The 25,451-nt window shown below is 55.3% G+C and overlaps 1 protein-coding gene across 1 annotated transcript in view; it reads left to right on the top strand.

Annotated features, from left to right (window-relative positions):
* PKP1 (plakophilin 1) overlaps window positions 1-25,451 on the top strand; it is a 51,165-nt gene that overhangs the window by 20,171 nt on the left and 5,543 nt on the right. The window contains exons 3-12 of the mRNA XM_002914608.4: window positions 11,472-11,866; window positions 14,440-14,584; window positions 15,504-15,711; window positions 16,728-16,905; window positions 18,169-18,283; window positions 19,831-19,986; window positions 20,818-20,994; window positions 22,287-22,440; window positions 22,804-22,990; window positions 23,730-23,814. Coding sequence (XP_002914654.1) covers window positions 11,472-11,866; window positions 14,440-14,584; window positions 15,504-15,711; window positions 16,728-16,905; window positions 18,169-18,283; window positions 19,831-19,986; window positions 20,818-20,994; window positions 22,287-22,440; window positions 22,804-22,990; window positions 23,730-23,814 — 1,800 coding nt within the window. The remainder of the gene's footprint in view (window positions 1-11,471; window positions 11,867-14,439; window positions 14,585-15,503; window positions 15,712-16,727; window positions 16,906-18,168; window positions 18,284-19,830; window positions 19,987-20,817; window positions 20,995-22,286; window positions 22,441-22,803; window positions 22,991-23,729; window positions 23,815-25,451) is intronic.

The raw sequence follows: 25,451 nt of genomic DNA on the forward strand, positions 1-25,451 counted from the left end.
TTACTTTTAAATTTCAAAGGAAATTTTGACAGGAAAATTTATATCACGAACTCAAAAGTGAAAAAATAAAACAGCATTCTTTGCCGTAGAGGAAGGCTAGCCGTAACTTATAACCAATAATAATAAATAGAATAAAACAAATCATTATTTAATTCCTGCTAGATAAAGCGCTTTTTTTTTTCTTTCTGCTCAGAAAGGGAGGCTGGCAAGTATTTAAGAAACATACCGGCACCAACCTAGACTTTCTCCTTGTGGTGATCAAATGGGAAAAGGAAGAGCTTTCCATGTTCTCCAGTGTGGGTTATTATGGTGCCTTCAGTGTTCTGATGTCACTTCACAATCCCCAGTGGTGCCTGTCCCACCCTTGGGGAGATTCTGGGTCACACATTCACCATGCAGGATAATTTTCCTAAAGCTGGTTCAGCAGGTCACGTAGGGCTGAAAGCCAAAGAGAAAAGCGATAGAGTGCAGCCCCCTCCCCAAGGTGACCCGCCACATGCCTGACTGAATAGTTTGGGCTTTTTTGTTTTTTTTTTTAACGGAGCATTCAAAGATGATATTTTTTTAAAGCTTTCGACCCGCTTCACCCATTTCTCCACCCCCCCCCACCCTTCCCACTTCTGATAGCCACCAGTCTGTTCTCTGTATCTATAAGCTTGGTTTTTGTGTATTTGTTCTTAGGTTTTGGGGTTTGGGGAGATGGGTTTTAGATTAGAGAGTGTGTGTGAGCACAAGTGGGGGGAGGGGCAGAGGGCGAGAATCCCAGGCAATTATCATATGATAATTGTCTTTCTCTGGCTGACTTATTTCACTTAACATAATACGCTCAAGGGGCGCCTGGGTGGCTCAGTCCTTAAAGTGTCTGCCTTTGGCTATGGGCGTGATCCCAGGGTCCTGGGATGGAGCCCCGCATCCAGCTCCCTGCTCCCCTGGGAACCTGCTTCTTCCTCACCCACTCCCCCTGCTTGTGTTCCCTCTCTGGCTGGCTGTCTCTCTCTGTCAAATAAATAAATAAAATCTTTAAAACAAACAAACAAAAAACANTTTTTGTTTTTTTTTTTTAACGGAGCATTCAAAGATGATATTTTTTTAAAGCTTTCGACCCGCTTCACCCATTTCTCCACCCCCCCCACCCTTCCCACTTCTGATAGCCACCAGTCTGTTCTCTGTATCTATAAGCTTGGTTTTTGTGTATTTGTTCTTAGGTTTTGGGGTTTGGGGAGATGGGTTTTAGATTAGAGAGTGTGTGTGAGCACAAGCGGGGAGGGGCAGAGGGCGAGAATCCCAGGCAATTATCATATGATAATTGTCTTTCTCTGGCTGACTTATTTCACTTAACATAATACCCTTAAGGGGCGCCTGGGTGGCTCAGTCGTTAAGTGTCTGCCTTTAGCTCTGGGCGTGATCCCAGGGTCCTGGGATGGAGCCCCGCATCCAGCTCCCTGCTCCCCTGGGAACCTGCTTCTTCCTCACCCACTCCCCCTGCTTGTGTTCCCTCTCTGGCTGGCTGTCTCTCTCTGTCAAATAAATAAATAAAATCTTTAAAACAAACAAACAAAAAACATAATACCCTCAAGGTCCATCCATGGTGTTTCATTCTTTTAATGGCTTCATAATATTCCATCGTATGTATATATACACAATTTCTTTATCCATTCATCCATCGATGGACATGTAGGTCATTTCCATGTCTTGGCCATTGTAAATAACGCTTCAGCGAACGCGGGAACGCACCTATCTTTTCAAGTTAGGTGTTTTCATTTTCTTTAATAAATGACCCAGAGTAGAATTGCTGGATCACACAGCAGTTCTATTTTTAAGTACTTAAGGAAACTCCATCCTGTTTTCCACTGTGGCTACACCAGTTTGCATCCCCATCAAAAGAGCACAACGGTCTCCTCTCTGCATCCTTGCCAACATCTGTTGTCTCTTGTCTTTCTAGCCATTCTAACAGGTGTGAGGTGATATCTCGTTGTGGTTTTGATTTGTATTCTAACAACTAATGATGTTAAGCACCTTTTCGTGTACCTGTTGGCCATTTGCATGTTTTCTTTGGAAAAATATCTATTCAGATCTGCCCATTTTTAAATCAGATTTTTGTTAGCTTGTTTTTCGTATTGATTTGTATGATTGTATGCCCTGATCAGATGTTTGATTTGCAAATATTTTCTCCCATTCGGTAGGTTGCCTTTTCATTTTGTCATTGGTTTCCTTTGCTGTGCAGAAGGGCTTAGTATGATGTAGTCCCACTTATTTATTTTTGCTTTTGTTCTTCTGCTTTGGGGTCAGAATCAAAAACGATCACCAAGATCTATGTCAGGGAGCTTACTATGTTTTCTTCTAGGAGTTTTATGGTTTTAGGTAAAGGTTGTGTTTCTTTTTTTTTTTATTTTTTAAGATTTTATTTACTTGAGAAAGAGAGAGAGAGTGTGTGTGTGAGCACAAGCGGGGGGAGGGGCCGAGAAGCGGGGGGAGGGGCAGAGGGCGAGAATCCCAGGCAGACTCTGTGCTGAGCGTGGAACCTGACATGGGGCTTGAACCCAGGACCCTGAGATCATGATCTGAGCTGAAATCAGGAGTTGGCCATTTAACCGACTGAGCCATCCAGGGACCCCCAAGATGATGTTTCTGACTGAGTGTCTACAGTTCTCTGAACTAATTGATGGCCTGCTGAGTGCTGAGCTCTGTGGGATTGCTCCCTGGGGCCAACCTGGAGAGGGTCCACAGGAAATCCTGGGCCTCTTCCACATCTGCCTGCAGCCCTAATCGGTTCTTGGAGGCCCCACAGTGCTGGGAGCAGAGTGGGGGTGCTGTGGAAGAAAGCCTGAGAGATTTGGGGAGCTCAGGGCCAGCCAGCGGCCCAGCCCTCCCTTCTCCTCCGTCTTGACTGCCACCGAGGCTTGAAGCAGGGCGGCCTAACTCCCTGAGCATGAAGAAGCTCAGTGAGACTTGGCTAATTCCAGGAACTCCAGGCCCAGCCTCAGTCACCAGTCTTGACATGACTCCCTGCTCTCCCAGCCCCATCTGTGTGTGCTCTGTGGTGCATTTGGAGCAAGGCGTGGTTGAAAGGGTACCAGTCACTTTTGTGCACCTTCACGCTTGTGGTCCTGGTCAAGACAGACCAGTTGTCATGACCACAAGGTCTCCTTGCCCACTGGTGTCCCTTGGAACAGAGGGTCTTCCAGCCCAGGCCTTTGGGCAGTAAGCTTGCGTCACAGAGGAGCTACCCTCTTCCTAAATGTCTCTGAGGATGTCCCACAACAGGCCAAAAGCAGGGGGCAGATACCTCCTATGTCTGTAGCCCCTGGGCAAGGAGCTTCCCAGGAGTCAGGGCCAGCGACTAGCCAGAGATGCAGGTGGCGGTCCTTCAGAGCGCCCCCTAGTGGCAGGGACTCTTGGCCGCTTAGTCTTCATTCATGTCGTCAGACTCAGAGTGGCTAGAGGACAAACACCCGGAGGGAGGTAGGAGACCTGAGTCCTGGGTCACAGTCTGCCACATCTTAGCTGTGTGGCCTTAGCCAAGCCTCGAGTTCGATGCGCTTAATAAATGCTCACAGAGAGCATGAGGCTGCGGCCATCTGCCCTGACACTTCGCCGGCAAGGCAGGAGACAGGAGTGCTGTCCCACAGGAGTCTCCGACACGGTGATGAATGGGAAGCTCTTTGCAAACTGTAAAGCGCCATGCCTGCTAAGGTGTTCTGACAATATGTTCAGGAACTTCCGAAGACCTTCCCTACCATGGTCCACCACCAGCAAAACGGTGTGTGTCCCGTGTAGGCAGGTGTGCATATGGGAGTGTGTGTGCACACGGGCATACAGGCTCATCACCCAGAGGGAGATCCAACACCCGAGCCCTGGGGGATCCACTAGGCCTCCTTTCGTGGGAAATTCTTGGCTTTCTCACCAGTGGGAGTAGTTTCCTTCCACTAGTGGTGTCTCCAAGGAGCTCTGTTTGGGGCCAAGGAAGCATCTGCCCCTGAGGATGTTCCCACCTTATGGCCTTGGCCCTCTTCTTGTGTCTGGAAGCACCTCCTGGCCTCGTGTGTGGGGGTGGTTAAGGGGGCCACTGAGCTTCCCTTAGACATCCCAGCATGGGGTGGGGGGTGCCCGGCTTAGTGGGATCTTCCTGACCCTCGACTATGCTCTTCTAGGAACTGGTGTATTCTCTGAGATTCCAGGAGTTACTTCATGTAGAAATCTTACGAGGCTCCTCCCTGGGGTGAACAGTTACTGGGATGATGGGGTCAGCCTCTGGGTTCAAAAGGCAGAAGCTGTGACACAGAACAGGGGGCTCTTGGAGGGCAGGATAGTCGTGCCTCAGACTTGTCTGAGCATGAGCCCATGAAACAGACGTGGCAGAGTTTCCAGGGTCCTTTTCAAGGGGCCTGTTCTCAGGAGTGGTAAACACCTGCTAGGGAATTTCCTTTCCCAAATGTAACAGAGATGTGTACACATGAAACTTTAGGTCCTTGCTCCCCAGACCCATCCTGAGAGTTCCAGGAGCTAAGAAAAACCCACTTCTCAGAAGTGAAAGGGGAGAGTTTCCAGAGATTTTCAGAAAATCCATGTTTTCCCACAGGTGAGCCATGAAGCAGGGAGTAGGACGTGGAGACAGAGCTGGGTGCTGGGGCTGCCACAGTGGTCTGTCCAGATGGCAAATGTCATGGAGCTTTGGCTCTTGGCAAGGTGCTGGGCACCCAAGTACATGTTGGGCCCTGGTGCCCAATAGCACCAGGAGCCGCAGTGGGCCTGACCCTCCCACCAGCCTGGGACTCAGACTTGGATCCTGGAGCCCATCAAGGCAGGATGCCTCTTTCACCGGAGTTGTGAGCTCCCTCTTGAAAGACCCACAAGCCACAACCTGAAGTTTGAGATTTTTTGGATCTTTTCTAGTTGGGCTGCAGTTGTCCAGATACTTTAGAAAACTCGTTCTGAATCACCCACATTTCTTCTTACTCCCCTGGTCAATGCAGGCTCCCAGTGTCCACCTCTCAGGGGTGACAAGGGATGCTAACCATTATTAACCAGATCTCTGATGAACTCTGCACTCCCAGGGTAGGCATCAAAACTTTCGTGGGTTTGGGGTTTTTTTTTTTTTTTTACATTTGAAAATTCAGGTACTAGAAGATTCCCAACACCTGACATGAGGCTGTTTCTGATTCCTGTCGTGCCTTGTCTGACTGACCAGACACCCACCAGCCTCTGTCCTTCAGTTCACAAACTGGGGTTCCCTCCTGAGTAGGCACTGCGGGTCTCAGGGTGCTGAGGGTGGGATCAGGGGTAGCTCCTTTCCGCCCTGAAGGACTCCGCAGCAGGGGCCCACCCACCATTGCTGCCTCCAAGCCAAACGGGCTTGCTCTTTGCCCAGATGTCAGGGCTTCGAAGTGCGGGGAGGCTCTGCTCGCCACACGCCACACAAAGCCACGTGCCAGAGAAAGAAAGGAGGACCAGCCCAAGGTGGGACCCCCTGCTCCTGGCCAGAGAGGGAGTGGAGCCCAGGAGGAGACAGGGATCGGCACTCCTCCTGCCGAAGTCCCACCTTGGTGACTCAGGCCCAGCAGCTCTTGGCTGTCTCAGTGACTCCAACTGCTGGGTAAGCAGTCGCCCCCCCAACCTCCGGTGCAGAGAATCCCCTGTGCCCTGGGGCCCTGACTGCCCCCTCCTGGGCAGCCCTTGCTGAGACAGGACCTGTGCTCTCCAGACTCCCCCCGTTAGAAGTGGAGCAGAGCTGCCACACACATTGTGAAGCCCCCTCCCCTCCTCCTCCCCCCAACCCCCGTGACTGACCAGCTGTGCCCAGTCCTGACTAAAATCCCAGGAAGATGAAAGAGAGTGAGAGCGTGCCTACCGCACCAGGGCCCACAATAGGCACGGTGGGGAGTAGTAGGTACAGGGGAAGGAGCAAACGGAATCCGTCCTCGAGGCATTTTCAGTGCAAGTCCTTTCTCAGGAGGGGCTTCACCGGCCCAGGAGGCACGGGGACCCCGTGAAATTGTGTGTGTGCAAGCGCTCTCATGAGAAGGACATTGGAGAGTACATGGCTGAAGGTGGCCCTGCTGGGCACTGCGCTGGGGGTGTGACTCCTAGGGAAAAGCAGGGTGTGTCCCGCAGGAGAGCCGGTTTGGCCAGCCCCACCTTGCTGGCAGAAGCTTGGTTTCAAAATGGGCTAATAGCTGGGGACACAGACACTCTTTTCATCTCGGCCTGCCCAGCACATGCCTGGCTCCTTCTGTCTGGTCAGCCAGAGCTGGACTAGAACTCTCTAGGCTCAGCCAGCCAGCTAGTAAGGCCCAGGTCAAGGGGTAAAGGGAAGGATCCTGGACGCCGCCCCCCCAACCTGAAGCCACGCTGTGAGACTGGTTTGCCTCCTCTGGAAACCCTCTGCCTTCCTGGCAGCTCATTTTGTTGTCAAGGACCCCCTGTGGCCCGTGGAGGCTATGGGAACCCGCCCCCCCCGTGCCAACCAACAGCCTGCATTTCCACCCCCAGCACAAAGTCCCATGGCAAGTCAAGGCACTCCTTCGGGCACTTGCGGTGAGGCCAGCCCTGTTCCAGGCACAGTAAAGGGCATCTTTGCCCTGGAGAGCTTGGGGAAAATGACAGAAACCATTAGCAACTAAAGAACACGTAAGGTCACAGCTAAAGAGGGAGTGCAGATGAAGAAGTCCAGCTCTGGACATGATGGAAATCCGGAGAAAAGGGCCTTGGTTGGGTCAGAGCAGGCTTTGTGCAGAAGACTGGAGAAGAGGCCTTGGAGAAACATAGGATTTGGGAGGAGGGGCAAGGAAAGCTATGCAGGATGGAGAGGAGGCTGGGCAGAAGCAGGATGTGGCCGATGTCACCGGACAGCATAAACGGGTGTGCTGGGGAGAGAAGAGGTGGCCAGACAAGCAAGGGGCCCAGGCTGGTGAGCTCTTCTTGAAAGAAGCAGAGAGACACTGTGGGCTTGTCAAGCAAGGAAAGCTGTGTCTGAGGAAGGTCCAGTGGATGGAACCACCAGGAAGGCACCAGGGCCCCAAGGGCTGGGTTAGAGGCTGGCAGGAGGCACTGGAATTGTTCAGTAGCGAGCTGAGGCTTACCCGGACCACAGTCTGGGCAGTGGGGGTGGGAAAGGAGGAGTCAGAAAGGATTCTCTGTTGGAGGGAGAGAAGGATGCCATCTCTTCCTGAAGGGCTGGTCACTGTCATGCCCGATGATCTTGGGCCAACAGGAGCTCTTCCAGTTTGGGGGCCTGCTCAGACTGAATGGGACTCCCAAGGGGAAACTGACTATATTCAGTTCTTTGAGGTCCTGGGTCTTGGGCTATGTTAGTCTTATCACCCTCCAGGACTCAGTTTCCTTGTCTGCAAAATGAGGGGGTTGGCCTCTGAGCACTTCCTGACATGAGGAAGAACAGGAAAGGGGGCTGGGGAGCATTCAGCAGGACAGAAAATGCCGCAGTTTTCCAAGAAGGAAGGGGAGAAAGGTGGGTGAATTACAAGACCTAAGTCATTAGCAGAACGGGAAGCAGAGCAGGGCCCGGCTGGGAGAGGCTCCTTGTGCAGGGCAGCTTGCTCTGGCCCACCTGGAAGGTGGTTGCAAGTGTTGACCTCCCGAGAGCCCCACTCGTCTTCCAGGTGGAGAAACATGTGTCTCTGGACACACCCTGGGCCTCCCTTTAGCTGTCCAGCCCAGCCTACTCTCTGGTTGAGGGTCATCTCTGCCCCCAGAAAGTCGAGTTTCTAGCTTCTGGAATGTTCTGATGCATGGACCACACCACGCGAGGCCGGAGATTCCCAAGGAAGCATGAGCTAACCAGACAAGGGGTGTGTGTCTGTGTCTCACTGTCCTTTGTATTCAAAGCAGAGGACGCTCCCAGCAGATCACTATCGGAGTATGGGGGTGTGCCTGGGAGACCCGGCACTGGCAGTGACGCTCTCCCACCTGCTGTGGGCACCTCCGGCTGCTACTGCTTGCTCGGACCCGGAAGGGAGGGTTTGGAAACGTGTGGGGGCATCCTTGCTAGTAACAACGACTGCAAGGCGTGCTGGCATTTACCGCCTGGGGGCCAGAGACAACTAAACATCCTGCCAAGCTTGGGGCAGCCTGCACAATGAAGAATTGTCCTGCGCCAAATGCCAACAGCACCCACGTAGAGAAACACCGCATCATTCCATTCCGTCATAAAGCCGGACAGGCCACACTCCTCTGTTTTTCTGAAACCTATTGAGGCCTGTTCTGTGGCCATTGGGTGAGACTAGCATGGGGCTCTGAATACTAGTGTGTACCCCTTTCCTGGACTGGCCCGGCTTCCTGGGTTCGTGCCCCTCAAGTGCCAGCCTGGTGGCTCCGTTAGGTGTGGCTTGGGTGATGCACAACCCTCGGCCAGGTCCTAGAGGCCCCCAGTCTGTCTCCAGTCTGAGCATCGGAGGGATACAGATGTCCCTACTGAACAAACATCAGCACTGTCCAAAGCACTTTACAAACATTCGTTCACTGAACTCTCCCCCGCTGGGTACAACTATAATCCCAGTTCTACAAATTAAAAAAAAAAAAAAAAAAAGGAACTGAGGTGTGTATGTTTAAGTAAGTTGGCCAAGACCTCCCACAGGGCAGGTGACATGGCCAGGGCTCAGCCTAAGCAGTGAGGCTCCAGAGTCCTTTTTTTTTTTTTTAAAGATTTTATTTATTTAACCGACAGAGATAGAGACAGCCAGCGAGAGAGGGAACACAAGCAGGGGGAGTGGGAGAGGAAGAAGCAGGCTCATAAGCAGAAGAGCCTGACGTGGGGCTCGATCCCACAACGCCGGGATCACGCCCTGAGCCGAAGGCAGACGCTTAACCGCTGTGCCACCCAGGCGCCCCAGAGTCCATGTTCTTGACCACTGAGTCTTCCTGTGCCCAGGGAGCTGGAGGAATGTACCCGGAGTCCCGAGATTTCAGCCTGATGTACAGCAAAGGGGAAAGGTCACAGGGAAGACTGGTGACAGCCTGCTTTGTCTGAGCCTTGAAGGGAAACCAAGACCCCTGTGATACTAGGACAGGAAAGGGCCTAGCAAAGAGGAAGCTTGGCTCCCATTTGTCAAAGTAACAGCAAAGAGTCATGATGACGCGAGTCGCCCTTAGGTGTCCTCAGCCACCAGCAGCCATAACCCAAGGAGCAGGGGTGGGGCTCCCGGGAATGGGTGATGCCAGTGGGATGTGGCTGGGGAGGGCAGAAAATGAAGTCCCACAGGGTCAGCCCTGCCTTCTCCACCACGCCTGCTCCCCCGCGGGCGCAGCCAGCACCCTTCCCCTAGGCAGCCCACCCTCGCCGAGACTTGGCAGGGCTGCCCGTTGCTCCTTTTCCCAGCACAGGAGAGCAAAGCTCAAAGCCTCTGTCAGGCTTAATCAGCATGATCACATTTTCGCTGGGCTTGGTCCAGGATGAGCGTTTGGACTCCTCATCGGCTGTCTCAGCTGACGTCTGGGAGTGTCATTTACTGAGAACAAGAGAGTTCCTTGTTGCGTTTCCATTTAAGGCTTAGCCTGCCACATGGGAGTGCTCAGCCTGCCCTCCGAAGTGCTGTCATCACCTTCCCCTATCCTGGGAGGACAGAGGTGTGAGGGGTGTGGCCACTGGCCTAGAGCAGGGGAGGCCTAATTGCATACTTTGTGCAAGGTGTACATTCCATGTCAAAAATGCTCAGAAAATTGCCCCACTCCCTTCCCTCCCTTCCCTCTTATTGCTCGTTTATGCCTCCCCAAACACCTGCACACCTGTTCCCTTTGGGGTAGGTTGGTTTGACCCAGTTTGGGGAAGAAAACTGTGCCCACCTGAGTGCCCAGCTGAGCTTGTGGGTAGAGGAGATGAGAGTGCCATTGCCAAGGTTAACAGCCTGTGGCTTCTGCATTTGGATGCCACTTCTTTTTTTTTTTTTTTAAAGATTTTATTTATTTATTTGACAGAGATAGAGACAGCCAGCGAGAGAGGGAACACAAGCAGGGGGAGTGGGANGGGAGAGGAAGAAGCAGGCTCACAGCAGAGGAGCCTGACGTGGGGCTCGATCCCATAACGCCGGGATCATGCCCTGAGCCGAAGGCAGACGCTTAACCGCTGTGCCACCCAGGTGCCCCTGGATGCCACTTCTGACTGGGACCTTGACCCACGGGGTTTCCTGCTAAGACTTTCCCTGCAGAGATGAAAGGCGACTGGCCAGGAGAAGGCTTCTCCCCAGACTTGTGTGGCTAGATCTGGTGTGGAGGAGAATAACCCAGTTGTCCAACCACCTCCCCCCCACACACACACACACACACACACACACACACACACACACACACACACATGGGGTGGGGCAGGCAGGCTCTGGGCTGCTAGGCTTGGCCCTGGCTCATCCCAGCAAAGGTGAGATCCAAGTCAGCACCTGCATGGAGACACTCTCCACAGGCTCGGTGTTACCCTCTAGTCTGAGGACAAGTCCAAGCAGGTAGGCCCACCACCAGCCTGGGCTCCTGGGAAAGTCCCCCTTCAACAGATCTCTTCTGAGCTCATTCCCACCAAATGTCCAGCTCTGCAGTCTCTTCCCAGGGAGGCCGCATCCCCAAGTGAGCTCACACAGAGCCCCAGGGGTCTCCTCATTACCATATTCCTATCGGATTGAGCCTCTGGCCAACCTCTCCCTCCTGCAATCCTGACAGCAAAGCCCAGGAAGCCTCCCTTGCACCCCACCCTAAGCCCCTGGGCCTGCTTCCGTGTGAGCCAGTGCTCTTACCAAAGAAGGCCCAGGAGCAGAAGTATTTTCTGTCTTTGGCCTGTGAGGGGTTCCCCTGGAGGGCCTGTTACCATTCGTTTCTTGCCCTGGCAGGGGGGAGGCTACATGAGGAGTCCAGCAGAGAAATAACAGTGCAAAACAGTCCTGCCCAGAAAAGGAGTAATTTCTCCCAGGCCGAGTACAAGCTGGCCAAGGAAGGCTGGCCATGTTGGAAGCCGCTGGTGTCTGGGAACGGCATGGGGAGACAGGGCAAGGACTGGGGGACATGCGCGCAGGCCCAGCATCACCCTTCCCTCCTGAGTTGGAAGTCCCCTGTCTTCTCTGGGCCTGCGACTCCCCACCAGGACAGGGCCATCCACGTAGGACTGGATGAGTGGCGACCCCCCCCAACAGTAAGAAATGTGTTCTCCATCACAGCCCAGCCCACAACACAACACGTGTCTCTACTGCCTGCCTTGCACTCTGAGGGCTTACATTCCAGCATCTACCATGCTGTTCTGTTTTTTTAAATGAGAGTCACAAATAGGCTACATGGATTTCATAACCCATAATAGGTCAACAACCTGTGGTTTGAAAAAATAAGATATCGGATGATGGCCAAGATGCCTTCCACTCCGACCATTCTGGGATTCCACGAACGTTATTATGGAGGCCGGAGGGAGGACGGGGTCCCATGGCCAGCTGGATCTAGAGTCCCTGCTCAGGAACCTCCACTGAGCCTTCCTCCCTTTCTCTGACCAGATCTACAACGGGACCCTCAAGCGGGAGAATGACAACAGGCGCTTCAGCTCCTACAGCCAGATGGAGAACTGGGGCCGGCACTACCAGCGGGGCCCCTGTCCCGCGCCGGGCGCCGGCAGTGACATCTGCTTCATGCAGAAGATCAAGGCGAGCCGCAGCGAGCCTGACCTCTACTGTGACCCTCGGGGCACCCTGCGCAAGGGCACGCTGAGCAACAGGGGCCAGAAGACCACCCAGAACCGTTACAGCTTCTACAGCACCTGCAGCGGCCAGAAGGCTGTCAAGAAGTGTCCCGTGCGCCCGCCCTCCTGCACCTCCAAGCAGGACCCCGTGTACGTCCCGCCCATGTCCTGCAACAAGGACCTGTCCTTTGGCCACTCGAGGGCCAGCTCCAAGTAAGTGCTGCCGGGCTGGGCGGAGGGGCCAGGGTGCGGGCAGACGGTCAGCCTGACTGCACGCTGGGAGGGAGCTGCTGATGATAGAAGGACCACCTCGGTCCCCAGGGGTTTCTTGTCCTGGCCTGGGGGTGTTCCTGGCCTCGGGAAGTTCTCAGTGTGAAGGGGGAGACAGAACCTAGACATTAACACAAACGCATGGAGTAAGTAGGTTCTAAAGGGTCCCAGGTTATGAACAGAGGGAGGCTAATTAGAGAAGGTTAGCTCGGCCGGTGGTTCTCTAAGGGTGTGCCTCCCAACAGCAGTGGCAGCATTACCTGGGAACATTTTTGGGTTGCACCCAGACCTACCGACTTCCCACTCGGGGACAGGCCGGCAACATGTGTTTTAACAAGCCCTCCAGGGGCTGATGGTCTGTGATCTTCGGCATGCAAATCTCTGTCCATGTTCTGGAAGAGCAAAGGAGTCTGGCCTGATGTGGATGATGGGCAAGGGGGCCATGTTCCACCGTATGGGACAACAGACAACCAAGACAGACAGACACCTGTAGCGAGTGCTGTAGAGCAGAGTGCATCTCCTGTCCCTCAACACCGAAGGTCCAGTGAGAACAAAGGAGAGGAAGTGGGGTGTCCTACAAAGAGCCACAGGCACAGGCTGGCTTGGGGACGGCCACAGTGTCTCAGGGGACATTGGGCCTGCCCTCCAGGGCTCGGAGCTCCGTAGACCTCCCAACTGTTCCTTATCACCAGCTAATGATCATTTATTCATTGATTTGACAAACATTTACTAAGCATCTACCATTATTACAGAGATTATTCCAGGATGTTCCAGGATGTACGATACATGTAGGGGACACAACCAGAAACAGAACAACCCAGAGCTACCCCAGAGCTACATGATTAACTGATAAACTGCCCTTCCTAGAGCTCCAGGAGCTTTGCAGTCTTCATTGCTAAACCTCAAAGCCCCTTCTAGGCAGGTGCTAGAACTCCTGAGGTGGAAACAAGGCACAGAGAAGTTAACTCACTTGCTCAAGGTCACACAGCTGATGTAGCATCCTGTGCTCTTCCCCACTCTGAACCCCATTGTAAAGCTGGACCTCTCCTAACTACTCAAAGGCCATAAGGTGTGTTTGGGATGATTTGGAGAAGGGCTAAGAAACCCTCTCCCGTGGATCAGGGACACAGGCAACATCTAGCCCTGGCTTATTGCCCTAAGCCAGAGGCCCTGAGAGGACAAGGTCTAGGTAAGACATGGAAAGGGGTGTATGACGAGCCATTTAGAGATGATGTTTGATGGGCAAATGTGACATTTTCTCAATGCAGGACAGGAGTGCTACTGTTACAAGCCCAGAGAGCTCTGCCCCTTGGGTGATTTTTTTCCCGAAATGGAGTTAGGATGCCACATTAAAACCATGAATATTTGCTGAGCATTTACTATGGCAAGACTGAGGCCAGTGCACTTGAGGAAAAGAAAACGGAGGCCAGTACAATGCTGAGAAATTCCTAGGCGGGTGGGGCTGGGTGNATTTGCTGAGCATTTACTATGGCAAGACTGAGGCCAGTGCACTTGAGGAAAAGAAAACGGAGGCCAGTACAAATGCTGAGAAATTCCTAGTCGGGTGGGGCTGGGTGCCACAGAAAGGGCTGCCCCTTCCCTGGGAATTCTCCACCTCTGTTGGGAACCAGGACACAGGCAAGTGGAAAAGCAGCCCGAGAGTCAACACCACAGGAGCTGGAGGGGTTCCTAGAAGAGAGGTGTCCTTTCCCTGGAATGTTCAGGGAAGTGAGACTTCAACGAGACACATGTGTGGTGAGGGGAAGGGACACCGCCACACCTGAGCCCTGATTGGGGCTCAGTGAAGAAGGGAGTCTTGCTGGAGTGGACCTTGTGAGGGACTGGAGAGTGTGCGAGAGGGCATAGCAGAGCCAAATGATTAGGTTGAAACATGAAATGTTTAGTTCTGTGGCTCAAAATGGTAGACTATCAGCCATTTCCTATGGCCCAACTTAACATGTGCCCTTGGGTAGCAGTCTAAGCAGTCTGCACTTGAACCTGCAGGATGGAGAAGCCCCTGATGGCAACAACACAGTGAACCACGTTTTAGGACTGCTAGTCTGGTAAAAGGGAGGAAAATTTTGGATAGGGGAGCTTGGAGAAGAGAACCAATTGTGGGGGTCTCTTGCTGTAGTCCCAGTGTGAGTGATCATGGTCAGAAGGAAGGCAGTGGCCGTGAGGGTGGGAAGAGGGAACAGATTTGAGAATTTTTATGTAAGAAGAATTAGCTGGACTTGGGAGAGATGGAGGCATTGATGGATGGATAGAGACAAGAGGGAGGGAAGATGCATGGATGGGTGAGTGGATAGATGGATGGATGGATGGATGGATGGATGGATGGATGGATGGATGGATGGATGGATGAGTGGATGGATGGATGGATGGATGGATGGATGGATGGATGGATGGATGGACGGACAGCCTGTGGCAGCTTGGGCATACAGGGGGAGTTCTGAGCCTCTGGCCCCAGGACTCCCAGCCTACCCTGGAGCCCACCCACTACCCATTGCCCACAGGATCTGCAGCGAGGATATCGAGTGCAGTGGGCTGACCATCCCCAAGGCCGTGCAGTACCTGAGCTCCCAGGACGAGAAGTACCAGGCCATCGGGGCCTATTACATCCAGCACACCTGCTTCCAGGATGAATCAGCCAAACAACAGGTAGCTGGCTGCACACCTTGTCCCCCTGGAGGCCTGGGCAGGGACTGGGCATGTAAGCCTGACCCCATTTGGAGATGGGTGGGGCATTTGTACTTGCTTCTTCTCACCCCGCCTGGCTGCCTGGAGGGAGGAATGTGCTTGTCATTGCCTAAGATCACAGCTGGGCATCTTAACCCTCTAGTTGAGTGGACATTGGTCAGGCGTGTCTCCCCCACTGGTCACATGGAAGAAACCGCCATGAGTTCAACAGAAATCCCTTCTCAGATGCTACTAGAGAATGTGACTACTTTCCACCCTTCAACTCCCTTCCCCACCATCTGTCTGTCTGTCTCTGCCTCTCTGCCCCTCCGACTCCATCTCTCTCCCCCTCTCCATAGCTTAATCCTCTTTCTCACCAGGCATCTGTGGTGGAAAACAGGGCTTATTCATGCCTCCTGAGCTTGCCTGGTGGGAAGGACGTCTATAGGGCTCTGCAGATCAGCCCAAGGGTGTAGCGCCCTAAACGGGTTTTCTAGAGATTCCACCATCCATCCGCATCAAAGTTCCTGCCACAGGAGACTGAGTTCTCCTGGGAAGGTCTCCCTGATGTCTGTCCTGTTTTAGGATTTTGAAGTATATTTATATCGATTTCCTCCTCCGGTCCTCACCACCATATTTCAGAGGAGGAAAGTGGGCTCAGAGCAGAGGGGCGCCTTCCGGAGGGTCTCCTGGCGAGGGTGGGGGGGAGCCGGCATCTGAATCCGTCTTTGTTCCTGGTCTGGTCGGTTGCTCTGACTCCACACCGCTCATTTATTTTGGTTGGCTTGAATACTTCTGAACCGACAGTAGACTTTGGGGGCTGACAAAAATCACTCTGAGTCGAGTCATTAGATCAGCGTCCCCTCCCTGACTGGGCAAGGTGGCCCCCCTATCCCAACAGGTCTATCAGCTGGGAGGCATCTGCAAGCTGGTGGACCTCCTCCGGAGCCCCAACCAGAACGTCCAACAGGCTGCGGCTGGGGCCCTGCGTAACCTGGTGTTCCGGAGTGTCACCAACAAGCTGGAGACCCGGAGGCAGAATGGGATCCGAGAGGCTGTCAGCCTCCTGAGGAGAACCGGGAGCAGTGAGATCCAGAAACAACTGACCGGTAGGGAGCCCCAGCCATGGAGAGCTAGGGGTCGGCGGTGGGCGGGACTGCTGGCTGCAGCCCCTCCAGGCTGAGTCAAAGCACAGCTGTGCAGATTTGACCTCAGGCTAATATCTGGGGAGCCCCATGCTACCGGCCTTGGCCAGATTAGTGGTGTCCAGACAGTGCACACTCACAAGGGGTCAAAGTCTTTTTTTTTTAAAGATTTATTTATTTATTTCAGAGAGAAAAAGAATGAGAGGAGAGAGGGGCAGAGGGAGAGCGAGAACCTCAAGCAGACTCCCCACTGAGTAAAGAGCCCAACTCTGGGCTCAATGTGGGGCTTTATCTCAGGAGCCTGAGATCATGACCTGAGTTGAAATCAAGAGTCAGACGCTTAACCGACTGAACCACCCACGCGCCCCAGGTCAAGGTCTTTTTGAAAATAGAAAGCAAAGGGTGGAAGGCTGGTGTCCAGGCAGGATCCGTATTCAACAGAGCCTGGGATCTGTAGGTGAAGGGGAGGAAGGGAAGTTGATGAGAGCAGGGACCAACACGTCTTAAGCACCTTCCTGTGTCCAAACAATACGCTAAGCCCTTGGGCCAGGGCACAAGAGACAGAAGGAACTCTGACACCCTGACTGGACTGGGAAGACGAGACCATGCACAGAGTATGACCAGTATTTCTGGAATGACTTTCAGGTGGAAAATAGAGAACCCTAGAAGACTCTGAGTGCTAACATTTACATTAAAAACCATAGATCAATCAAATGTTTCTTGACCACCTCCCATATTCATAATTTTGACCTAGATAAAGAACTCTAGATGCTTCCTGCCCTCAGAGAACCCGCAGTCTCATTGAGACAGTGGGAAGCGGGCTCAGGAAACAATCAGACACTAGATGGAATAAACCAGGCCTACTTGGAAAGTAGCGTTTCAGTAGGGCTCAGGTGTCAGAGCAGACTGGGGGTGGTCCCCCCATTGCCTGGGGTCTTCTGAGCCTGGTGTGTGTTGAGTCGATGGTCCCCAACTTCCAGGGCTGCTCTGGAACCTGTCCTCCACTGACGAGCTGAAGGAGGAGCTCATCGCCGATGCCCTGCCTGTGCTGGCTGACCGGGTCATCATTCCCTTCTCTGGCTGGTGCGATGGCAACAGCAACATGACCCGGGAAATGGTGGACCCCGAAGTCTTCTTCAATGCCACGGGCTGCTTGAGGTGAGAGAGGAGCACGCCCATGTGGTCTTTTTGCCCCAGTCCTGGGCCTTTGCCTAGGCAGCCCCATCTCGGGCTGGACTCAGCCAGGACAGAGAACGTAAAATAAGGTCAAGAAATGGGGCCCTGGCGTTCCTGATATCCCTGGATCTAGATAAGGATCAGAACTCCATGACTTCCTTTAAGGGACCACTGTGGACTTAGTTAGAAATCTAAGAGTGGAAATGCCAGATCAGAATATCCAAGCTGGTTCAAACATTTCCCTCTCCTCCATTTCCCAACAATGCATTTCTTGTACTATCTCGAAGAGTGTTCTTTCAGACAAAAGTCTGCTGATTGGCTCCTAATGAGTCACTTCCCAGCTGCGGGGCTAACACCAACTGCCATATTCAACAGCATGAGATGGCATGGCTCTCCCCAAAGTCTCCGGGGTCCCACACCAGCGTGAAGCAAGGCCCCTGGGAGCTGCTGGAGGAGGGATGTGGGTATGCTCATTCCAGGAGAGAGGTTGCAAGCCTGTTGTGGTGCCGGTATGGAGGGGAAGCAGTGGAACAGGTCCCCTTCAGGGTCACACCTCGCTCTGATAGGGTTTGTCTTCCCCAACTCCTGGGACCCCCAGAATGAGGGGTGAGCTTCTGTGTCTCAGCTTGCACTCCCTCCTGACAGCCTCCATCAGTGGCCTCCAGTGAGCAAAGCCGGGGTATTAAGCACTTGATGGGACTGCAGGGCTGTTGGTGGCAACGGTAACCGCATTCGGCTTTCTCCAGGCAAATAGGCCCAGGATGCTTGGGAAGGAGCCCACTGCTGGGGCAGAACAAGCTTCCACGGGAGGGGGCATCTGGCCCCCAGCCGAGCACCCCTCGGCTCTTTTCCCAGATCCAGCCTCTGGCCCCACAGAAAGAAACTGGGCAGGTGAAGCTTCCAGCCCCCATTCAACAGGTCCCCACTAGTGGTAGGGAGTGTGTCCTGGCCTGCTTGCAGCACTGGAGCCCTTGACAGTCAGGGCTGGGGCCCAGGTGGGCAGAAAAGGGGTGGGAAGAGCTGAGTTCAAATGAGAGCCCATCCAACCTCAGCCAGGATGGGGTGGAATTGGCTGAATGGTCTTTCCTTCTGCCCTGCTCTCGTCCTACCAAACCTCCAACCTCATCCCCATCCCTTCTGCCCCCCTTCTCCCCCCACTCTCTCCCCTGCATGCCCCCTAATCACTGTCTTCACTATCCCCCGCTCCTCCACTGCCTCCTCACCCCCTCTCTGTTCTCTCCTCAGGAACCTGAGCTCTGCCGATGCAGGCCGCCAGACCATGCGAAACTACACGGGGCTCATTGACTCCCTTATGGCCTATGTCCAGAACTGCGTGGCCGCTAGCCGCTGTGATGACAAGGTGAGCGTGCCCAGGTGGCACCCACCCCGGCCCTGGACCCCAGTCCTTTGTCCGGCGCTCCAAGGCCCAGGGCCTCCCCAGAAGCAGTGAGGGGAGCTCCTTGGACTCTAGGTCCTGACATTTTTGTCTCCCAGGCTCCACGAGGCAGGTCTGCACTTGAGGGGCCCTGAAGGCATGTTCTGGTGACAGGACAGACGCCCAGAGACCGGCCAGGGAAGGGGACGGCTGGCTGCAGCGTGCTCTGCTCGCCGGGGACAATGGTTACAGAGGCGGGTCCGCTGTCCCTCACTTAGAGGCTGTGTGAATGCGGACACTTCCATGACATCTCTGTTCCTCCGTTTGCACTTTGCTCCAACGGAGATGACCATAATCCATCTGCCTGCGTTGGTTTAAGGGCTCAATTTGTTCGTAAGCAAGACACGAAGCGGGCCCGGCACTGAGTGAGCTCTCCGTGAGCTGAGTCCCGCCTGCGGCCCCAGGGAGCCACACTGTTGTCCCCGGGGATCTTCCCTGTGCCGAGGCTCCTTCTACCACACCGGCTGCCCACTGCCTCCCAGGGAGGCCACTGGCCAAGCCCCCCTCCCGTCCCCTCTGGGCTTTGGGACACACCAGCACACACAGACAGAAAGTCCCCAGGTGACGGGGGACTGTCTGGGCACCACAGGCACTGGGACCAGCACACAGTTTCCCTGTGGCGAGAGTTTGTCTCCCGCTCCTCCACTGGAAGTGACAACAGGGCCTCAGGAGAGAGACGGTCCCTCGGATGCTCAGCTGGGGCCCGGGGGGCATCGTGCTTTTCCGCTCCGGATGCAGCACCCACCCCCACCTGTGTAACCCAGGTTACTCTGAGTCGCTCAAACCCTTGCAGGCCCAGACATCGTTAGGATGGTCAGTCTCCTGGCCCAAACCCCAGCCTGTCCACGAGGACAAAGGCTAAGGCTGGGAGACGCGGCCGCGGCAAAGTCCCGGGTCCCAGATATCACTGCCCATGCGGACTTGGGCAGCACGTCTGCTGTCAGAAGCCGAGGACTAGCGGCCGTGAGAAGGGGGAGTCGTAGGGGCATCGGGGTTCAATGGCTTTGAACCTAAATACATCGAGGTTGCTCCTGAAGGAGACGTGCAGGACAGAGGTGCGCTCTTCAAGAGCCCGGTCCCACCACTGGCACCGTGGCTGTCATAGTAGAAGCAGTGGCCGCTGTCTGTCGTGTCCTATGTGCGGGGCCCCATGACAGGCACTTCAGGTGTGACCCTCCCAGTAGCCCAAGAAAGTAGGTGACTTCAGTCACATTTTATGACTGAGGAAACCGGGGCCCAGAACACCTGCAAGCCACTCGAGTTCATGCAGCCAGGAAATGATAGAGCTGGATTCCAATCCAGGCTCCAGAAGGGTGACTGGGAGAGCTTCTCAGACGGTGGCCGTGCCTGCGTCATCTCTCCTGGAGCCACTGAGGGGCTGCCCTCTCTCATGGGCAAGGGCGGGGAGAGAGCTGGGGATGCCCTCAGGCCGGGGCCCAGGCTCAGGTGCCCCGCTTCTGCTTGGCCCCCAGTCCGTGGAGAACTGCATGTGTGTCCTGCACAACCTCTCCTACCGCCTGGACGCGGAGGTGCCCACCCGCTACCGCCAGCTGGAGTACAACGCGCGCAACGCCTACACGGACAAGTCCTCCACCGGCTGCTTCAGCAACAAGAGCGATAAGATGATGGTGAGCACGGACGACGGAGCCAGGGCCCGCTCCCCACCAGGCGCCCGGCTGGGCTCAGCTGCCTGGCCGACCCTTTCCTCTCGGGGCCCCCAAACCTGAAACCAGCCCGAGAGGACAAGCCGATGCCAAAGCCTGGGCCTCGGGCTGGTGCCGCACTCTGGGAGCCGAGTACAGGGTGTTCTGTCTTGCATACAGAGGGTACCCGTGTTCTTGAGAGTGTAGGAGCTCAGACCACCCAGAGGTCAAAAGCTCCAGCCTTCCTTTTGCAGAGCTTGTCCTCTCTTACTATGCACTGATAAACTTGGCCCCGTCTTCTCCATTACCCTGGAAGGTTTGGGGGTAGCCAGGACTCTAAGCCCTCTCTGGCCTGGTTCCCACCAGCTCCCAAGCCTCCCGGGTCCCCCCAGGAGCAGGAGGGCGCTGTGGAGGAAGGGTCAGTCTTCCCCGCTGGGTACAACTGTGGAAGCTGGGCCCTGGACCACACCCGTGGGCCCAGGGTGGGTCAGGCTCGGGGTCTGACTCTGGGAAGGGAGGAAGCATCATGGTTTGAGACCCGAAAGCAGCTGGAAGGTTTGGGCAGAGGCTGGCCTGCCCTACACTTCCCAGGATCCCAGGATTGTTCTCTGCCTCCCGCAGAGACAGCGGGGAGGACCCTGACCCCTGTCCTCACTCAGTTCTGCGGAGCTGCTATAATGAGAAAAAGGGGCACCGGGGCAGGTGCTTGCCAGGTCCCTCCCATCAGGAACCAGGACCCTGGAGTTGGGGGGCATGCAGAAGGCTTGGGTTCGGTGCCTTCCCAGGGATCCCTGCTGACCGGCCCTTTGTCCTCAGAACAACAACTACGACTGCCCCCTTCCGGAAGAGGAGGCCAACCCCAAGGGCAGCAGCTGGCTGTACCATTCGGATGCCATCCGCACCTACCTGAACCTCATGGGCAAGAGCAAGAAAGACGCCACCTTGGAGGCCTGCGCCGGTGCCCTGCAGAATCTGACCGCCAGCAAGGGGCTGGTGAGGAGCGGCCCCTCCTCAGCGCCCACCCCCGTCCCCACCCCCATTTCTCCAGCTCAAGGCCAGCCTCTGCTCCCTTCTCTGTTCTCCCACAAGCGTGTCCTCGGTCTGAGTCTTAGCAATCACCTCTGGCCTGCAGAGCTCGGTTCTGCAGACACGAATAGAGGCAATGTCCTATGTGATACGGAGGAGCCACAAGGGAAGAGAACTAGCCCAGCCCTCTGGGAACTTCCAGGCGGCGGCTAGGTGACCCCACTCCTGCTGGATTCTGTCTGTGCCTACAGAGTCCTCTTTGTCTCGTGATTGCCCCATGCTGGCCCTGTCTGGGGTAGGGGACAGGGATGAAGGGTATGTTTGTGGCAGGAGGAGTCTCCTGTGTGTTGAACTGACAGAGGGAAAAACAGAGGGTTTGGAGCACGGGCAGATCTGGAGAAGATGTGGCAGAATCAATAGAGGTTTTGAGGCCAAGTATTGTTTGGAGGACACGGTGGAATGGCACTGAGCCATAGGAGGCCTGTTGCAATCAACAAGCATTTAGATGGGGAGGCAGCCAACAATCCCCCATCTTTACTTGGGACAAAAGAGAATCAGTTGGAAGCAGGACCGGGGTGAACTGAGGTAAGGAAGGAACTTTCCTGACCATGAGAGGATGGAGCTGGGGGTCTTCAAGAACTCTAGACCAGCCTGGGACCAGATGATGGCGAGGATGTCTTTGTTGCTAGAGACGCAGATGGGCGGGCCTATTTCCAGGGGGCCCTGGAGTATATCTCCATGTGGGCACGGACCCTCTCTTACCCGTCTTTGTCCTGGGCAAGTACATGACAAATATGTGTTGAGATCTCTGGAGGTATGAAGTTGGAAGGTGGTCAGTGCTTCTCTAATTGACACTAGCACTGACCGTGGGGTTTCACATGAGCAGACCCCGCCAGGACATGTAAGAAAGGCAGAGCTGAGACCAATAGCTGAGCAAGGGCATCTGACCGTTTCATTAGACTGAGAGTCGATTCAGGGCCCCCACGAGCGAGCGGTCTGAGACTTCCCTCTCATCACCCCTCTGGGCTCTGGGCTGATCCGGGAGTAGAGATCAAGGTCAGGAGAGGTAGGGGTGCATTGTCACCTGGGTGCTCCGTTTGTTGCTGGCACAAGAGCAGATTTGTGTCTCTCTTTGTTCGTGCTTCCAGCATGAAAGAGAAAAGGTGCTGGGGTTTCTTTTTGTGGGATTCCCTGACCTGCTCCCACCATGGTGCCCAGGAAGCCGTGGGCTAGGTCCTCACTCGGTCCTTCTTTCTCAGATGTCCAGCGGCATGAGCCAGTTGATTGGGCTCAAGGAAAAGGGCTTGCCACAAATTGCTCGCCTCCTGCAATCTGGCAATTCTGATGTGGTGCGGTCCGGGGCCTCCCTCCTGAGCAACATGTCCCGCCACCCTGTGCTGCACAGAGCGATGGGTAAGCGCCCCCCACAGCATCGGACCAGCCCTCTCCCCCGGGCCTCTAGCCAGGACTTTCCAGAGCCTGCTGGAAGGTCCCCCTCTAAACTTTCCCTAGGGTGGGCATTCCAAGAGGGGAAGCTGGCCCAAGAGAGGCTTGGAGGGAGGAAGGGGCAGGTCCCCTGGAGATGGGAGGGGCAGGTGTGCAGAGGTCCCAATCTGGGCCCCAAGCCCTCAGTTGGAGCTAGAATGGAGCCTGGAGAGGTCACCTTTCTAGGAACCCGGGTGAGGGCAGTCCGGGACTATGGCCCCAGAGGGAGCCCCTCAGCCCCTCTCTCCCTCAGTCATGTGACCCTGTGCCCTCCACTCCTTTCTTTCTCAGGGAACCAAGTATTCCCAGAGGTGACCAGGCTCCTCACCAATCACACTGGGAACACCAGCAACTCGGAAGACATCCTGTCCTCGGCCTGCTACACTGTGCGGAACCTGATGGCCTCCCAGCCGCAGACGGCCAAGCAGTACTTCACCAGCAGCATGGTCAACAACGTCATCAACCTGTGCCGCAGCAGGTGGGCGGGGAAGCGGGGCCTCGCCCTCACCCCTGCCCCATGCAAAGCAGGCCGTCCTGTGTCTCCCTGCGAAGTCTCAGAGGCACGGCGGGAACAGTACCTAGTACAGAGAGGAGAGCCAGGGCAGGGGAGGCTTGAATGCAGAGAAGTTCCAGAAGCCAAGAGCACTGTGGGTCACCAGCGGGCACTGGATCCTTAGGGGGTTGGCAGGAGGCATGGAGCAGCAGACCCTGCTGTGGGGGAACTTTATTCTACTCCATGGGACTTTCTCCTGCCAGGACAAGGGCTGGGGGACCTTCCCCTTTCACAGCCCCCAAGGAGAATCCTACGACATTTCTTTTTTTCTTTTCTTAAAGTCTTTTTTTTTTTATTTTATGTATTTATTTGAGAGAGAGGGAAAGCACGAGCAGGAGAAGAAGCAGAGGGAGAGGCAGACTCCCTGTTGAGCAGCAAGCCCAATGTAGGACTCGATCCCAGGACCCTAGGATCGTGACCTGAGCCAAGGGCAGACGCTTAACCGACCGAGCCACCCAGGCGCCCCCCAGGACACTTCTAAGTGGGCAGGGCCACAGGGTCGTGCCCACTGTGCAGAGGGATCAGCCCGATGGGGTTCCTCTCTCATGCACCCCTGGGGGCCTCCGCACATCTCTGAGACCTGAAGGTGAGGGGAGGAGGGAGGGGGTATCATTCTCATGTCTCCCCAAGTCTCACCCCACGAATGAACTTCCTGCCTGCCCAGTGCTTCACCCAAGGCTGCAGAAGCTGCCCGCCTCCTCCTGTCTGACATGTGGTCCAGCAAGGAGCTGCAGGGCGTCCTCAGACAGGTAAGGGCCCGCACTGTTGACCCCTGCCCATGACGCTCTCCCGCACCGTCCCTGCACAGAATCAAGTCTGAGTGGGGCAAGGAGAGAGAGGCAGAACGGCCCCATCCGTCGCATGGGGGAGACTGAGCCACACTCCACACAGAGAGAGTCAGAGCTGAGAGACCAAAGTGCATGACGATGAACGTGGTCACACTCTGAACAAATCTCTAGGCTAGGATTCTGGGAAGGTGCCGAGTGCATGGAGGGAGGAGGGAATCAAGGAAATGTGTGAGAGGCCTGGGATGGGCTCCTTTAGGAACAAACTGAAAAGTAAGGTGAACAAAAGGTACAGAATTCATTTGAGGTCGTGCTGTGACTGCAGAGGTAGGTTCGGGCTAGATTACAAACCCCTGTAATCTCTGTGAGAGTTTGCCCTTGGCACCGGGGAGCCATTGCGGATTTGAGGGGGAGAGTGTCATGATTAAAGCAACACTTGGAAGCCTCCCTCGTCGCCAGGGGCAGGAGAGAGGGGACTGAGAGACGCTGGAGCGGCTGTATTTGTCGAGTGGTGACCCTGGCTCCTCTCTGTCCTCAGTGCTCCCAACCTCATCAAAGTCTTACCCCAGGTCTTAGTTTACCAGACCTCTCCACACTGACCTCTCCCGCTCCTGCAGCTGCCATTCTTCGCTCAGAGATGTCGGCAGTGGCGAGGCCAGAACAAGGACAGGACGCGATAGAGACTGGTCAGAGTGACCATGCTCGGGTGCCAGCCTGGAGACACTGTGGCCACATTAGCAGAAATAGATAGCTTGGGGAGAGGCCAAGGAGGCTTTGTGGAGAGAGGGAGAGCAGTCCTGATGTCAGGAGGTCAAGTCTGAAGGAATTGGATTGGGGTGCGGGTGTGGAACCTGAGGAGAGAGGCCAGGCTGCCACACAGACGGGAGCACTGGGCAGGTGGAAGCCCCGAGAGCAGGCAGGACCATGGGGCATGGGGCATAGGTGTGTGGGAGAGTCTCGGAGAATAAGGGCAGAAGCAGGGAGAAGACCCTCACCTGGGGGCCAAGGAGAGCGAAGGGCCAGGGACCAGGAGGAGCTGTGCCAGCTGTGGCCTGGATGGGCTGAGGCCCATGCGGGAGGAAAAAGCACAGGAGGGGGCAAGCAGTGGTTCCCAGGGCTGCTGAGGCAGCAGGGAGGACGGAAACCAGGGAGGCCCCTGGATGCGGCAATCCGGAAGTCCCAGGCCACCTGTCACAGCTGGCAAAGCAAGGGGAGCCTCTGGGGCCCCCGCCGTGGGTGAGAAGGGGCGGGGAGGGACAGAGTGGGGCCCAGGGGAGAACCGCGCCCCTCAGTGTGGCCCAGGAAGGAGGGAGACAAAGGCATGGATAAAAAGACCCTGGTTCAATGACAGAGGGGACCCAAGCATGTCTGTCATGAGATGCAGAGGAATGGGCAAAGCAGGGGAAAGTGAAGGGGCGGGAGGGGGGGGAAGACCTCAGACCGGAGGGTTCGCAGGGGCTCAGGAGTGGCCTGATTAGGTAGGACAAGAGATGGGGAGACACCCGCCCTGGGGCTGAAGGTGGAAGTGCTCTTCCTGCGGCACAGCAGGGAGACAGGAGGGAGGCCCATGGAACCACAGTGGTCAGAGTCTGCAGGCCACG

Source organism: Ailuropoda melanoleuca, chromosome 8 (genome assembly GCF_002007445.2).
Source record: "Ailuropoda melanoleuca isolate Jingjing chromosome 8, ASM200744v2, whole genome shotgun sequence".
Taxonomy (NCBI): domain Eukaryota; kingdom Metazoa; phylum Chordata; class Mammalia; order Carnivora; family Ursidae; genus Ailuropoda; species Ailuropoda melanoleuca.